The sequence below is a fragment of the Epinephelus fuscoguttatus genome, linkage group LG12, assembly GCF_011397635.1.
Source record: "Epinephelus fuscoguttatus linkage group LG12, E.fuscoguttatus.final_Chr_v1".
Taxonomy (NCBI): domain Eukaryota; kingdom Metazoa; phylum Chordata; class Actinopteri; order Perciformes; family Serranidae; genus Epinephelus; species Epinephelus fuscoguttatus.
In genome coordinates, this window is record NC_064763.1 from 10,407,321 (window position 1) to 10,423,825 (window position 16,505).

General features: G+C 39.7%; 1 protein-coding gene across 12 annotated transcripts in view; it reads left to right on the forward strand.

The window, feature by feature from the left end:
* The window catches only part of LOC125898059 (RNA-binding protein Musashi homolog 2), a 302,500-nt gene that overhangs the window by 75,774 nt on the left and 210,221 nt on the right, over positions 1–16,505 (forward strand). For all 12 annotated transcript variants that reach the window (XM_049591666.1, XM_049591667.1, XM_049591665.1 and 9 more), the window contains one exon: positions 15,610–15,702. In XM_049591666.1, the coding sequence (XP_049447623.1) occupies positions 15,610–15,702 (93 nt within the window). The remainder of the gene's footprint in view (positions 1–15,609; positions 15,703–16,505) is intronic.

Below are 16,505 nucleotides of genomic sequence, written 5' to 3' on the forward strand. Positions count from 1 at the left end.
TGATGTATAGTTATCATCCAGATCACGTGTTTCCACCTTGTGTGAAGAAGCTACGTAACATCTGGTTGTAAATTCCTCCGCAGAGGATGGCAAAAAGTTATTTCGACTTAAAACAGCAGTGCTTTCAACCGTTACCATTGCCAGTATTCTCTTCTGGCTTCACCCAATTTTACCGTCCTGCCTCGTCCACTGAAATGACCGTATGCCTGATTCCATGTGAACGCAGCACAATTCACTTTCTGTCATTCGACTACTAAATTAATTGACTAATCCTCCAGCTTAAGACTTTGTTAAATTTCCCTCGAATTATCCTGTATTCAAGACTTAACTATTTATTTAGGTTATTAAGAGAGTCTTAATGGTTATGGTTTATGGTTAGGTTGTTGCTTCCATGGCGACCTTTTGTGACACTGCTGAAAACAGGTGATTCGTAAGGAATTTAATGATAGTCAAGAGAGAAGTTTATAATGTCAGGCAGATATTGAGCTGTGTGTCTGTGCTCTACTAATATATCGTTATGATGTCATTGGTCATTCTCTAGTCTCTTCATGTAATCAATATGGACGTTAAAACATATGTAGCTGTCTTACCATAATGTTAGATGGATGCAGGATTTAATCAGCGGAAAGGGAAGGACTTTATTTATCCTACAAGTAAGAGTAAGATTTGAAAAGTCTTTATATACACATAAAAATATGATCACAATTTTTGGCAAAATAATTGCTAATATAATTTTGCTTGGTTTGTTCAGCACTAAAAATATAGATTCATGACAGTGAGGATTAAAGAGGGAAATGGAGCTGGACAACAGAGAGGATGCACGTCAAGGTTACCTGCCCACCTACCAGAAACTAGGATATTCCTGCTTTTATGTGGCCTAACCTTCTGCTGTTTATCTTCTCCTCTTTTTCTTATCATGTCAGTCACAGGACCACATTTCCAAGAGAAATGGGGGGGGGGGGGGGGGGGGGGTAAGGTGTGTAGTTGAAGGGCCTGTCACAAAAAGCCATTATTGTAATTGGAAGTTAAAATCCCATTTATTTTCCCCTCTAGTACTTACTGTCAGTACCAAGACTGGGGTCTTGTTACAAAAATTAACATTTGTTATCAGTGTCAAGGGTCATGCAAGAGAACATCAACTTATTGAAAAGGCTGCCACTCAAACAGCTGAGGCAGAGAGATTATTTACTATAGAGAGAATGTTTCTGTTGCACAGCCACAGTTGCTCGCTGTTTCATGTGTGTTGAAATGTTTTCTAGTACTCTCTGTTGTTAGGTGTCAAAAGCTGCTTTATGATAATAATTGTTCAATTTGTAGGTTTTCACATTTTGTACTTTGGAATGAACACATTCGATGGTGCTGATGATTTTTTAAAACACTCTGCCTGTGCTCCTCTTTTTGATGTTTCTCTCTAAGGCTTTCTTTATACGATACACTGAAACTGTATTTGCAATGCATTCTTTAAATCTACCTTCCGCTCGTCTTTTTGGAAGGCTTGGCCCAGGTCACGTCTGTAAGGATTACTGACACACTGTACGTGAAATATAAATGAAATGAACTTGGTTTAACTCACACAACAAAACTGCAGGACCCGCAACCTGGTGCAAGTTCAGAGACAGAGAGAGGGCAGCAGAGGCCTAAAGTAGACTGGGAGGTGCGATAGTGTAAAGAACAGAGCCCAGTCCCAAATATAGCTGCTAAAAGTGACTGCAGGGTCCTGACTCTGTCTCCTCTGTGTGCTATGCTAGACTGAGGGGAGGATCAAACTATGTCAGTGAGCTGAGAACTGCTCAGCCCTCTGCAGAGGGTTTAAAGGATTCATAGAGGTCCACATATTTTCCCCATGTTCTGTCCTCATTATTACACATTTAATAAAAAAGGTTTTTATGATTTAAAACGTAACTGGAACCCAAAGTGAAAAGAAGATATTATGGAGCTGAGTTCAAGTTATGTCTTTATGGGCGATTGAGCCTGATGAGTTTCTTGTAAACAAACAAAAGTTCAGTGCTTTTCCTTCCACATAAAAATCCCACATCCTTGTTTACTGGCTAATATTCTTCTTCTTTTTGGCCTATGTGGCACCTTGCTACACCTCTTTTCACCTTAGTGCCACCAACTGGTGAACAGCGGAATAGTGTGAAAACAGCATTGCTCCATAGCAATACTAGTGGTCAAAAACTCCACAGGGTGCATTTACGCAAGACTTCTTACTTAGTAATTCTAGGAAAAAAACATTTTGTTTTTGGAACAGTTCAACAGTGATGTTCATTATAAAAGGGAAAGAAACCTAAAGGGAGCCTATTATGGTTTTTCATATTTTGTGTTGTAGGCTACATATATAGTGTTACAATAAAGTCTGTTCATTAGACATGGACAAAGTTTCAAATAATATATGTGAAAGTAATTTGTGTGAGCAAAAACTTCAAGTTTCCTCCACTTTTTTTTTTCTTTTCTGGCTACAGTATGATGTCATAGTATGCTGGATTTCTTTATATGGTCATCTGCTCCAGACACACTACTGCATGTAGCCTACGCTGCTAAGTGAAGCTACATGCAAACATCAAGGGTTGCTGATGTTATTAATTTCTGTCTGATTTCCAATCACATTCCTGCTGGAACATGCGCCGTTGTGTTCAGAAGCTTTTATTGGTGTTTTTCCACAGTAAAAATTGCAGCTATTCTCCATTACGGTCATTCCCCAGCTGCAATGATAGTGCAGAAATGCTGAGAAATGGGAGACCCAGAAACACTGACCAATCAGAGCAGACTGGGCTTTTTCGGGAGGGGGCCTTAAAGAGACAGGCGCTAAACAGAGCGTCTCAGACAGATGGTGAATACAGGTGTTGCAGCACAGTTTGAGGAAAAGAGTGTTTTTTTGACAATTGCAGCATGTAAACATGTTCTAGTAGAAACATTAAGACTAAGTATGAATCTGAAAATGAGCTTTTCCGACAAAGTGACAGCAATTTTGTTACCCAATCACATTTCTGTGACATTTAACTAGAATACAGTGAACTGGGAGGTCTGTCAGTCCATTTTTTCCCGTACAAGAACTCCCTTAAAATGAACTACTTTTGTGGGACATAAGCAAGACCAAGATATTTGTATTATTCAAGATTATTATGGATTTTTTTTTGGATATTTTTGTTTTTCATTTCAAAGCACGACTGGCTCAAGTCAAAATGAGATTAATTTCAGTGTTCTGCATGCTAAATAGACCTCCACGGCTACATGAAGGCGTGCTGTGTCTCATAACCCTGGAGTGAGTTTTAGATACCCAGTCATGTTCGCAATATATTGTCTTGGAAATTTGTTAAATGTTCATAACGTGCTTGCTCAAATGTCCCAGATTTGCCCACAAGCAAGCATCTACTTAGCATAATATTCATATTTCCAAAAAAGCTCTTAAGAGCACTCCTGGCATTGTCCATTTCTCTTATTTGCCTCTTATTGCTGTAACGTTTGCTTAATGCCCGGCCTGTGCCTAGCGATCGCATGCTGTGCTCATTGTGAATGCAGTGTGAATGTGCTGTTTGGGTATGGGCCCATGCATCTCCAGGGCCCTATAATCAGCTCTAAGCTGCTTCTATCAATCTTCATAACTGTAGTGGGTTGAGGAGGGAAGTGCAGCTAATCAGCTCTAACCGGCCCCATGTTCAGCCTGACTGTCACTGTTATAGCAGGGCCATATGCAAACAGTGTCCCTTACATGCGTGTCCCTTACTCACATCTTGGCCGTCTCGCAGGGCCATTCCACAGATGGCCAGCTCTAGCAGAAGTCAGTTTTTGAAAAGGGCCTGTGACTTTCACTGAATAGCTGTTAGTGTAGGTTAATATAGGAGTGGTGGCCCTGCAGCGGTGGCAATCACAGCTCTGATCAGAGCCGGGCTTCAAAGACGTCTTTGCAAGTTGAAGCCAGAGTTGTCATTAGCTTCTGCCCTGTGCTTGACAGCCCTTCCCCACCCCCCAACTCCCTCTTCCTGTCTCTCTCCCTCTCTTTCTCTTCCTCCCTCTTTGTCTCTCTCTCTTATCGCGCTCATTTTCTGTCCTTGTGCAAATGGCCACTGTAATCCTGGGTCTGGGTGCTTGGGCCTGTCACTCCACATTTGCACTAAGCATCTTTCCTTCTCTCATCTCCTTTGCCCTAATTGTATTGTAATAAGCAATTACAGATCTATTTATGCGCACTAGAGCTGAGATTGGACCACTTTTTAAAAGGGCATGTAGGGGAGCTGGAACTGGACCAGGCGGTGCCCCCTCGTCCTCAACTTGTAGCTGGACAAAGACGGCACTGCTGCTTATCGCTCAGCCTTCCCCGCTTTCTCTCACTGATGATCTAATCCCGCTTTACTATCTTGTGCTTTGCTCCTGTTTTCTATCGTGTGCAGAACGCCCTCCGAAGCAAAAGTGATTGTGCTGTTGTTTGTTGTTTATTGGCTGTGTTTTCTCTTTGTGAGTCAGCTCTAGTGATGCAAATGAGCAGAGGCAGTGTTTACCTGGACTGGCCATGTTTTCCCTGTGTGTGTGTGTGTGTGTATGTGTGTGTGTGTGTGTGTGTGTGTGTGTGTGTGTGTGTGTGTGTGTGTGGATGTGTGTGTGCCCATCGTGCCTGCACAACGTCTAGGCCTTTGATCATACTACATTGCATTGACAGATGCTTTCTGGTGCTTTCTGGTTGCTTATGAACGAGGCCACAGACGGGATCTGAATGCCAGTAATTATATCCCCTTGCTAGAGCGATAACAATTGTGGCTTATACAACAAAGTGCGATGGCTTTTTTCTATCTGTCCCATTATTTTTAGGTATGAGAAATGACATCGAAATCCCCCGTCTGCTTCCTCCCTGTCTGGGGCTCTGTGTTTACAGCTGTTTGTGAGCCCGTATGTGTGAGAGGTGGGGGCCATGATAAAGGCTTACACCTTGTAATCATAGCTGGATGTGTGATCTTAGCGACCTGCCTGAGAACTGGCTCGGAGAACGGCGTGCATGTGCTGTGTGTGTGTGTGTTAGAGAAGGGAGGGTGGTGACTGAAAGATCCACTAACACCAAATTTGCAGTAAGGCAGAGTCAGTTAATGAGGAATATGACAGAATGAAAAGGTTTGGAAGCTCTGCTGAGATTAAAAGAAAGAGTGGAGGTAAGAACAATAGCAGTGTAAACCTTTCTGAAGCTGTGTTCTTATTTATACATACTTTTCATAATTTCATAATATATTATTTAAAAATGTCAATATAAATGGTGTCCTGTAGAAACATTTTACAAAAAGCAGCATATCCATAGGTGATAGAGATTTTTGATTTGTGATTGTTCGATTTTATTTGCAATTTATAGTTTTAAAGATGTTCAATTTCAGTTACTTTTAGTTACGTCTTCATGTAGTTGCATATTCAAAAATACATGGAATACGCTCATAGTGACCACAGTTGCAGTTATCAACCACGTGCATGCATCAAAAAGCAGAGACAGAGTCATTCCTGTACAAGTACTTTTTAAACCCATAGTCCCATTACAGTGTTTGTTTTGGGAACTGCCGTAATTCTGTTATTATCATTTAAAAGATATATATATTTTTAATTTTACTTTACATGATACTTTGCCTTGCTTTAACCCATCTGCTTTAGGCAGGCTACCTGAGGCTGCAGCCGAGTGCAAACTGAAATCATGAAAAAGAATCATGTTTTCTCAATGAAACACATCAAAGCTTAAGACAAATTGTGAAAAACGAGCCAACAAGATGCAGCAGCAACATTTAGTGTTCCTCAGGCAACTTTGTGTAATCTACTCAAACAACAAGAACCAATCATCTCTGCTAATGATGGAGATGGAAAACAAATGCACACGGACAAAGCACCTGTGGTTGAAGCAGCCCTCGCCAAGCGGATTGATAACGTGTTTTTCATGTTTGACCTAATTGTTGACATTAGACAATTGAAGCCACCTGATCAGCAACTCATCCAAACTCGCATGTCCATGATTAATTTGGATGTAGCATTGAGTTTACCCGACATTTCAGACATGAACACACAAGGCCAAAGGTCACTAGATCCGAGCTTGTAGCTGAAACTTTGCATTTAGTGTTTGATGATCTTCTTCTATGGTTAAATATTAACAAATACCTCAGTAATGATTTCAAATACTCAAGTGTTTCAGTGTGTCAGCATTGCAAAAGCGGTCCTTGATTTTCCTTTACTGACACTAAGGATGAACAGTCAAATTACGTTTGTCGTTATGTACCAACTATGGGAGGAGGAAAAGGAAATTCATACAAAAGGCCACCATGCCTAATTCACCACCGCAGACTGGAAACTGCACCAAAAGAAACTGTGTTTGAAATTTTACGTCTAGGAAAAGCAGCTGTAGGATTTGCGGCGCTGTTTTATTGTACGCACAAAAACTAAAGCCAGGTCAAGCATTGAATGAAAGAGATGAAAATTAAAAGATGCATTATGAAGATAGTTCACTACATCTCTCCATCTATCGCTACAACACAGAAGAGCAGCAATGCAATAACCTGTTATTTTTTCACATAGCTTCCCTCTGTGACCTCCCGCTTGAATATGTTTAACTGACTTTTAAAGGCTCACAGAAGCTTCAGCTCAGTGTGCTATGATTAAAGCAGCCAGTCACGACTATAATTTAAAATAAAAGTTTTACTATAAATTGATTTTTTTTTATAACTCATTCCATCAATGGTTTTTTTTTGCAAGGGTGATGACATTTAGCTGTTAAGCTAATATTTCCTCCTGGAACGCCTCCTTTTTGTAGGATGAATACACACATCCAAAAGTGTCTTTACTTCAACCCATCAAAGTTCAGCAGGAGAAACCTTTTATTTTTGCGCTCCACTGCTTTCCAGACATGTGCAACACGCATCAAAACAGGCACTTCATGCAAATCAGGTGAATAGAGGCTGAGCTCGTTTACATCTGCAGCCTGAATAAATAAAACGAGAAGGTGCGAAATTTTGCTCTCCAGAGCTTTATTTGCAATATGCTCAGTAAATAGTCCCCAAAATATTAGAATATTTGCAAGCAGCAGTTTATCCATTAGATTCATGTTTTTGAAATTGATAATGACCATTTTAGTGTGTGAAAACAGCCTTCACCATCAAGGGGTAGTTTATTTAAACACCCCCACATTAAAGAACACAAGGACATGCAAGTTTGACGTTAGAAAGGAAGCAGACAAAAAGAGTAACGCCATTGATCCGTAATCTAATAATAAGCATTTTCGTCCCTCCCCTCTTCTCAGCAAAAATGGTGTCCGCTTGCAACTTTTCCAGTAAAACCATTAAATGTCTGTGTCACCATCTGTCTATCATTGCCATGCCTTTCTGAATGGACTTGAAAAGACAACATACTTAAAGCATCTAAGCTGAAGTGTGTGCAAATATTTCAACATTTGCATAAATAAGTTACACATTTTTTTTTTGTCTTACACTCTGCTTTTCTCCTATGTTTTATATTGTTTCACACTATATTCATCTTCCTCTCATATCCCACTTGGGGACTTAATAACATTCACGCTCTCTCTTTGTGTTCTCTGTTCTGCAAGCAAGTTCAAAACACTAATAGCTTTTTGGAGGTGCAACACAGAGAGCTCTTTGAATTTTGTTTGCTGCCACAGGTAGAAGTCTTAAAACTTTCCACAAATAATAATAATAATGATATTGCATGCTGCAATATTAGCTACAGGCTTATCTTTTTCAACTTCCTCAGCACTCGCAGCAGCCCCCTACTTTTATGGCACACTTAAACCAGGAGCACAGTATTATAAAGGCTTTGCAATGAGGTGCATTGTTTACGCTTAGTGAGGAGAAGAGGAAAGGCGTTATACACCCCCACACACACACACACACACACACACACACTCACTGAGCATAAGCACACATGCAAATCAGACAGTAGATCAGAGTCATCTAAGTAAAACAGCCTGGTCTTGAGTGTCTGATAATTATCAGCCTGGCATGGCCTAAAAAGTTGTGTCTCAAGTTTGCTCTGTTGCTTAGTAAGTCAGAGGGATGCTAGCCAAACTGCTGTCGTGTGTTTTGCAAAAAAATACTGTGTGCTTTTTTTGCATGCAGTCTTTGTTTTAGGTTCTATCTATGAAAAGCTCAGTTGCCAAAAGAAAATGTTGGCGTTGGCAAACCACAAAGACGTAACATTTCCAGGTTTCATGCAATCATATCAATGTTTTAAAAGTAATCAACGGTAGGTGGAGGGGATGGTGGATGGCGTGTCACCTAGCTACAGATAAGTGTTGGAGCCCATCAGCCAGCAAAAATGATTTTGATTTGGTCAGTCACTGCTGTCTTTCTAGCGGCTTTTTAGGTATGAAAGTGTCTGTTTTAAATGAAGACATTGTTGTTTTTTCTGCCAGGATAGTGGCATGAAAGTGGTTGTTTTTTACCAAGACATTGCTGCTTTTTCTCTCAGGATAGTGGCACCAAAAGAGGTTGTTTTTTTTAACCGACATTTTGCTGTGCTTTTCCTGCCTGGATAGAGACACGAAAAGCAATTGTTTTTTACCGAGATATCACTGTTTTTCTGCCATGATAGTGGCACTAAAAGCATTTTTTTCCCCAAGATATGACCCCATGTCCTGCCGTGATGGTGGCTTGAAAAGTGGTCGTTTTTTACTGAGACATCTCCGTATTTCCGCCATGATAGTGGTGCTGTATATGGTTGTCATGTATTGAGACATCGCTGCTTTTTCTGCCAGGATAGTGGCACCAAAAGTGGTTAGTTTTTACTGAGACATCCCTGCTATTCCTGCTGGAATAATACCCCGAAACTGAATATTTGAAGCCAAAAATGGATCTTTTCCTAACTATAATCCAGTTGTTTTTGTGCCTGAACTGCACATTAACAAAAAGCATTGTTCAAACATAAACTTCGGATAAATCTGCGACACAATAATGTACAAATATAACTTATGGTTTTTAGAAAAGTACAGCTTCAACATATTTTTCTGGCAGTTGGACTACTCTGAAAGCTTGCCAAAAAAGTAACCTCTTAAGTTACTGGGAGACTTAAAGGTTTAAGTTTACAAGGTCAAATGTTTGTCCCTACTCAGCTATTACCAACACTTTTACCCATCTGGCTGACTCTGTCTAGAATTCCACTGATAAACACTTTGCCCCCCCTGCAGACCATATACCAGAATGATTAGACAGATTGCCACAGTCTAAAAGTCATCAAGGAAAAATCTGAATATTCAACATGAACATTAGACTGAGGCATTAGACTGCACATACCTCAATTTTTATACCTTAATGAGGCTGCAACATGTTGCCTGCACTCCAGCACATATAGAGACAGACTTTTGCCATTCACAGGTCGTTTGGTCACACCAGAAAACACTGCAGGGTGTAAGAGCAGAGCAGTAAATCTCTCTTTGATGAAAGAAATAAAGTATTTTTCATGCACTGTAAATGCTTGTTTGATTTTGCTTTGATGGATATGCATGATTTAAATAGCTCAGGGGCTTCACTAGGTGTCAGGTTTGTGTTGTCACTCTGTTAGCCTCCATATCCTTCTTGGCTACTCAAGTGTGATGTCAGCAACTGCTAAGAGTGTCTCACCGTGTGTGTATGCTGCAGGCTAGAAGTAGGATATTGTTGTTGAGGTGTATGGACAAAGCAGTCAGTTTTAAGCACTCTCTGGACAGTATTTACGTGACCTGAATAGGCTGTTGTTTTTTTTATGTGGACTGAAAATAGCAAACGTTCTTAACACATTGCTAAAGCTCTGCAATGTGGACTATGTAGCAGTGATTTAGAGTCGAAGGAAAAGCTATTTTGGGCTTGAATGTTCCATTTGCTAACTAACAGAATGTGATGCACTGAAGCTACAAGGGGTTGTCACTGTGAGTTGCGCTTTCTGTAAAATTAAGAAGCCATTATGACTGTCCTAAAAGTCACAAAATTAAACTCTCTTCCTCACTCCTGGAAATATCAAGAAGGTTTAGAGCTGGCCTTCATTATGTAAGTGACAGGCATCATGAGATAGCTTCTGCAGCTTCTTCTTGATGACCTCATTGAAAAGGTCACGCTATTGTTAGAGTTATATGGTTTGTCATTTTGTTCTGTCTGTCATTGTTAGAAACTGCTAACAGGTGTCGATAAGAGCGCCCCAGAAGCTTTTTACATTTTTGTCTGCCTCTCTATGTATCTGCAGCATGCCTTCTATTACCATGGTAATGCACTAGGGCAGTAATTGTTGCAGCCCTTTGCAAGCACAGCCTCGCACATGCAAGAAATTAGAGACACACTCACGTGTAGGCGCACACGCACTCAGTCGTGCACAGTCACAACTCTCCTTACTGTCTCTTAGGGATGTGCAAAAATAACTGAATGTTTGAAATTGGGTTAAAGGAAAAACTGGGTTGAAGAGTGGTCCATTTTTTAAATCTGTCAGCTTGAATTGAAATGTTGTTGAAAAAGACTTTTAAAATACTACGCCAGCCAGACCCGAATGATCACAACTAATGTTGCCGTAGATGCAGTGAAGGGAATTTTCTGTTCTCTAGCTGTTATTATTGTTTGTGATTTGGTTAAAAAGGAAATGCATTCGTTAAAATGTAAAATGATCTGTGTCAAATTAAATGCAATTTCCATCAGTCATTCCATCCAGTCAACTTGGTTATTTAGTTACTGCACTTACTGTGTATTTACATGGAGAAATATACCAGCAGTTCTTTTGAGTAGTCAAGAAATAGCTGCTACTTTTTCTGTTTGTTAAAATGCATTAAACATCCATAAAGATCAGACAAACATTAATAACCTGCACTACCTGGTATAGCTATGAGCATAGGGGGACACAGTATAAAGCCATGCAGCCTGTCTGTTGTCACCATGGAGAGAAAAATAGAGAAAGTAATTGTGTTGTACCAGGACTTGAGCAATCCCATCAGCTATTGGGCAGACATGTCAGAGTATAAAGACAAGGCTGAAAACTTGACTGGTTGTAGCCTGATGGAACAAGGCCGAAAAATGACCGGGGACTGGGTGGCCCCAGAAGGGAAGCAGGACAAACAGCTGATGTAGAGAGGCAAGCAGAGATGAACATTGACTTGTTTATTTTTTTTTAAACCTAGATTGGCAATGATAAAAGTGAGTGATGTTGATAAATACTCGCACAGCCAGTTTATCAGCAGCTGTCTGGCTTGGGGTTGCCGGCGGCAGCATCCAAGGCTGATAACCTCTGAGGCCTGAGGCATGATGTTGGGAGGAGGAGGTGGGGTGGAGGATGATGCAGCTGCTGGGTCTTGGCCAGCGTATAACCCTAAACCGGTCAGTTGATATTCTGCATGTCCACCAGTATCCGTCAGACATTGTGAAGAAAGGGGGAAAGAAAACAACATAATCTTCCATAAGCCTCACCGAGAGCCTGTAATGCTCATTACACAGCAGGAAATAAAATTGTTGGATGAAGTTGTTGATGAGTTATACTTAGATCCTTACCACCAGTAGGGCTTAAAGAAAAACATCATAACAAAAACCAGAGTTTGTTTTCTTCATCAGCTGTGCTATGAGGCAGGGCAGTAATTATGCATGTGTATATATAAATATATATTGGGCTGCCCCTGAAAAGTCGACTCATCAGTCAGAGACTCGCCAAGCGCTCGTTTTTTTCTTTCTTTCAGATGTTTTAAAAGTGAAAAAACTAGACTGTGATGCATTTGTCATTTATGTAGACAGTAGTACATGTCATTTATTGCATATTTGTCTAGTATGCTGCATAGTTTGAGTGGGGAACAAATCAATAAAGCATAGTATCATGATATGTTGCATGGCAATATTGCATCAATACACTAATGCCAAGTATCATATTTTTTATAATACAAATTAATAATATTGCATGTTGAATTTAACTTTTCTTACTCTACTAGAATAATAAAATCATTTGCTTTTTATGTCCACAATGTTATGCTGTAATAAAAATGACTGAAGAGAGATGACGCTGAAAATAGATCTTTGCTAGGTTTTCCTTTGGGGACATAATTTGCAGTTGAAAAAGATAGTAAAGCACAATTATGTAATCAAAATACTCAGTGTGTCACAAAATAACTATATAATAATTATAATAATAATTCTGCATCGTCACTTAAGTATGTATAATATCATCACAGGGACCCCCAGGCCACCCCGCAGATTTGGCACCTAATGTTGACTTCATGGCTACGGCTTTGCTGAATGCTAAAATGCATGCTAGCATGTGTAATTTGGCTAACATTTAACATGTAACATATATCCTTGTCAGCAACCCAACATGCTAACATTAGCCTGTTGGCATGCGTGGAGTTCATCACGTTAGCATGGCACAGTTACCGTGGCAACATGATTATGTTAGCATGTCAGGATGGTGAGGAGTATCTTTCAGAGGTACTTCCACTGTGTGTTGCTTAGTTGTATTTTTGTATATTGTTTGTGATGCCATTTGCACCTATATTGATCATCTTAGATGGTTAAATCCATTTTGCACACCTGTATGCTAATTACCACACAACCTGTGGTTGCATATTGAAGCCTTTGGCCTATTGCTCATTGTCAGTGCTGTGCAAAATGTGTTGCTCATAGCAATGCAGTAAAAGATCCATACTTAAGTTTTTATGGGTTGAGTGTATGATCTGTAAAACAAACTGTTGTGGTTACTTTTTTTTAGGGATGCACCGAATATTCGGTAACCGAATATTTTTGGCTGAATATTGCAAATAAACACACATTCGGTATTCGGTTGAATAAGTGAAAAGCAAGGCTGAATAATAGCGGCATGTTTTGATAACGCAATCAAACAGTGTGCGTTGACGGACGGAGTAAAATATCGGCAGTGTGGCGATATTTTACTCCGTCCGTCAACGCACTCGCATTTGCGACTAAAAATAGTTTTGTGCGAGCGAAATAAATCATTCAGCACGCTGTGCGAGTACAGATTTCAACCAGCAGCAGCAATACGGCAGCCATAGTGCTCCGCGGCGCAAGATAAGACTTAATAGCGACGGAGAATTCTGGCTCCAATAATGTCCTCTTCTTGGCGTCATGACTGCCCAAAAGTATCTGGACAGCCGAGCCATGGCGGCACACAGGTATGTGACGTGTCAGAGGAGAAACGGGCCGATCACATTACTCTTTGTGGCAGGTAACGGTCCACAAACCTCACCGCACTTTGGGGACTGTTCTTTACTTATGGAGGGACTGTTCTTAACTTGTCAGAGGAGGAGGGTGGTTGGTTGATTTTTATTTTATTTATTTATTTTATTTCAATCCCCCCATGTTAATCACTTATTGATGCTGTTTTTGAAGTATGAATAAGTCAGTAAGTAATTTATTCCATTGAAATATCATTGATGTATTACAGAAAAGTGATTTATCTTATTATAAATGACAAAAGGCACATCTGCCTCATTTTCGCTGTGGTATCGTGATACTACTCAGAACCATGATACTTTCACTGGTATCGTACCGTGGGTCCCAATTTTGCTACCATGACAACACTAATCTGGAGGGAGTTCATCTGCAAAAACTAATGAAAAACTAAACAACAGTATTCGGTACTCGGTATTCGGCCAAGCATTTAATTTTATTCGGCTTCAGCTTCGGCCACAAATTTTCACTTCGGTGCATCCTTTTTTTTTTTTTTTTATGTTTTTATTTCAGTCGCCAGCACCTCTAGCCCTGAAGTATATATTATGTGCAGAACTTGTTTTTGTTATTTTCTTGTTCACTTTTAAATTGGAGTTATAAATGGAGGTCACTGAAATATTTAAAAATCTTCATTTAGTTTTTTTTCTTTTTCTTTCTTTGTTTCTTTTTTTTTTTTTTTTTTTTTTACAAAGGTTGGCTTCATTTTTCTGTAAAACAACAAAATATGATTAAAAAAACATGAAAAATCACAGAAGCAAAAAAAAAAAAAAAGGACAAGAGAGGGCCCATGTGTGGGAGGCTGTGTGCATATGTGCAGGCTATGCGCCTGTGAGACTGTGTGCACCTGGAAAGCTCTTGACAGATGGTTACTTCAGCTCGAGCTGAATGTTGCTTCTTTTTTTCATCAGTGTTAAGCCTCTTTCATAGATCGAAAGTGTTTCGGTCAGCATTTTGATCAAGGCAGACTCTTTCAACCTTCTTGATAGTTTGCTGTGCGTCTCTGGAGTATGTTTATCCTGCCCTGACCATTTGTTTTGGTTTGATTCTGGCAAGCCAAGGGAGATCAGAGCCATGACTCTCTCTGCTGCTTTTTCTTATTTTTTTATGTATTTTGTTTGCAATTAAAATTACAGAGCAGGATCTGGTACTTATTAGGACACATTAAAGTTTATATATCTTGGAATATGTATTCCTGGAGTCACAATAACCTACCGTTCACTTGTCCTTTCTCTGTAGGCCAATCCAGACTCAGTTGGAACATTACTGTACTAATCAAGAGCTTCAGTCATTCAGTCTCCCATATTGTTGTAACTAGCAGTGGATCAGACACAAGTGATATTGCCTTAAGCTCGGAAACATTATGTCCACATCAGACATGATAAATCATTTGCAGTGCAATCACCTTTGTATATCTATTACCAGAGGTCAGCTGAAAGAGGCTCAGGTGAAAGTCCTCCTCGCCACAGTGTCAGAGCAGCCTCTCACTGCAACGACTGATCAGGCCAAAGCTATAACCATAATAATAAGGCTATATGTACCAGAGAGACACAAAGTGCTTGAGCCTCAGTGTTACATGTCTTTATATTTTTTTCTGTTGTTCTTTTAAAAAAAGAAAGCAGGACCTATAAATAAAACAAATATCATGATTGTTTAATTTGTCTGGATAAGACATGGTCTTATTGATATGTTAAATGTAGTGTGTCTGGTTGGCATGTAAAAATGAACACCCATGCTGACAAGATGTTTCAGAGGTCTGACTTCAGGATAAGAGTGTTGTTACCAATTCATAAGTTCACGGGTTAATTTTTAATCATGTGCAAAAAAGAAATAGTCCCCTCGCAGATTTTACATTGGCTTTGACGTGTTACTGTATTTTTGCTGAGAAATTGTCCTCCTAAATTTAGCATGTGCTCTCTGCAGCAGATGTTCGTGCCCTTTTTTGATGCCGTGGGTAATAATCCTTAATATTCTTGCTGTTTGAAACTAAATGAGGCTTTAATGCACTCTGATTCCATCTTCCAGCACTCATTAATTGTTTTTTTGAAAGTCCATAAATTATTTCTGTTGTTGGTTTTTTTTTCAAGTTTTGCAAAGATAAACAGAAACTTTTATGGATGAAATGGAGGTCTTTAATTCTGTGACAGTCTGTTTTGATTAGAGCTTCAATTTGAAATGTCATTTGTGAGGGGGAATGCACAGAACTGCTTTGCTCAGCCAAGAGGTTTTTTCTTTTGTCCTGCCAATACCTTCAGCATTTGTGACCTTGCTGTATTACCAGTGTTATTTTGAAATTCAATTGTGTGAATCTGCTTATTCCTGTTTAGCAACAATGTGTCCTCACTCATTTATATCCTCCCCGTCACAGGTGATGCTCACTCAGTGTGTCTGAAGCTGTGTGAAGGTGTTGTGCAACTCATTTGAAGCCTCATCACTAATCCTCTCCTCTCGCCCCTTTTCCTTCCAGATGGTCACAAGAACAAAGAAAATATTTGTGGGTGGCTTGTCAGCTAATACAGTAGTGGAAGATGTGAAGCAGTATTTTGAACAGTTTGGGAAGGTAAGACTGTTTTATTTTACTATTACCCTGCATAGTGTTGTCACTATAACCAAAATTTTGTTGTTAGATGTTACAAATAAAATTTATATCATCATTAATGATAATTACACGATCAGTGTATAGCGACCCCTGTCACTCCGACAGCGAGTGTGTTTATATGGACAAGAATACCCTGCTTATGATTGGGTTTTTGGAGCATCTCGTTTATGTATGTGAGCATATAAACACCATATCCCGCTTTCAGAAATCCAGATAGCCCTTATCCTGTTGAAGAGAAAGTCAAATTTGTTAGCTGGAGTACTCTGCTGTTGTATGTAGACACCTTATCTCTATATATTCCAACTTCAGCAAAGATGTGTAACAGAAACACAAACAATAGCAGCAGCAAAAGCGTCTCTCTTCTGGAGTAATGCAGAAACTGAGTTTTGTCTTTCAGTAATGAAAGGGCTGTGTATCTTATAGGGGTGTAAATATACATCAGTCTGGATCATTGTATCGATTAAATGATCAATGATGCAGTATCATCAATGCAAAGTGAAAATATTGATACGTATCATCATCTTTTAGATGCACCTTGATTTAGAAAATCCCATGGCACATTTGCTTGTCCAAGCACATCGTCTTCGTAAACATTCAAACAGCTCTAGCGTTCCCGCTCCAGGAACATAATGGACTTTGTGATATCAGCACAAGTCATATCGTTGTCCAAAGAATCAAAATACTATTGTATCGTAGTGACGATTTTATTTACACCCCTAGTATCTCGCTGTACTGCTCCCCTGTCCTAAGTGGTGGTACTGTAG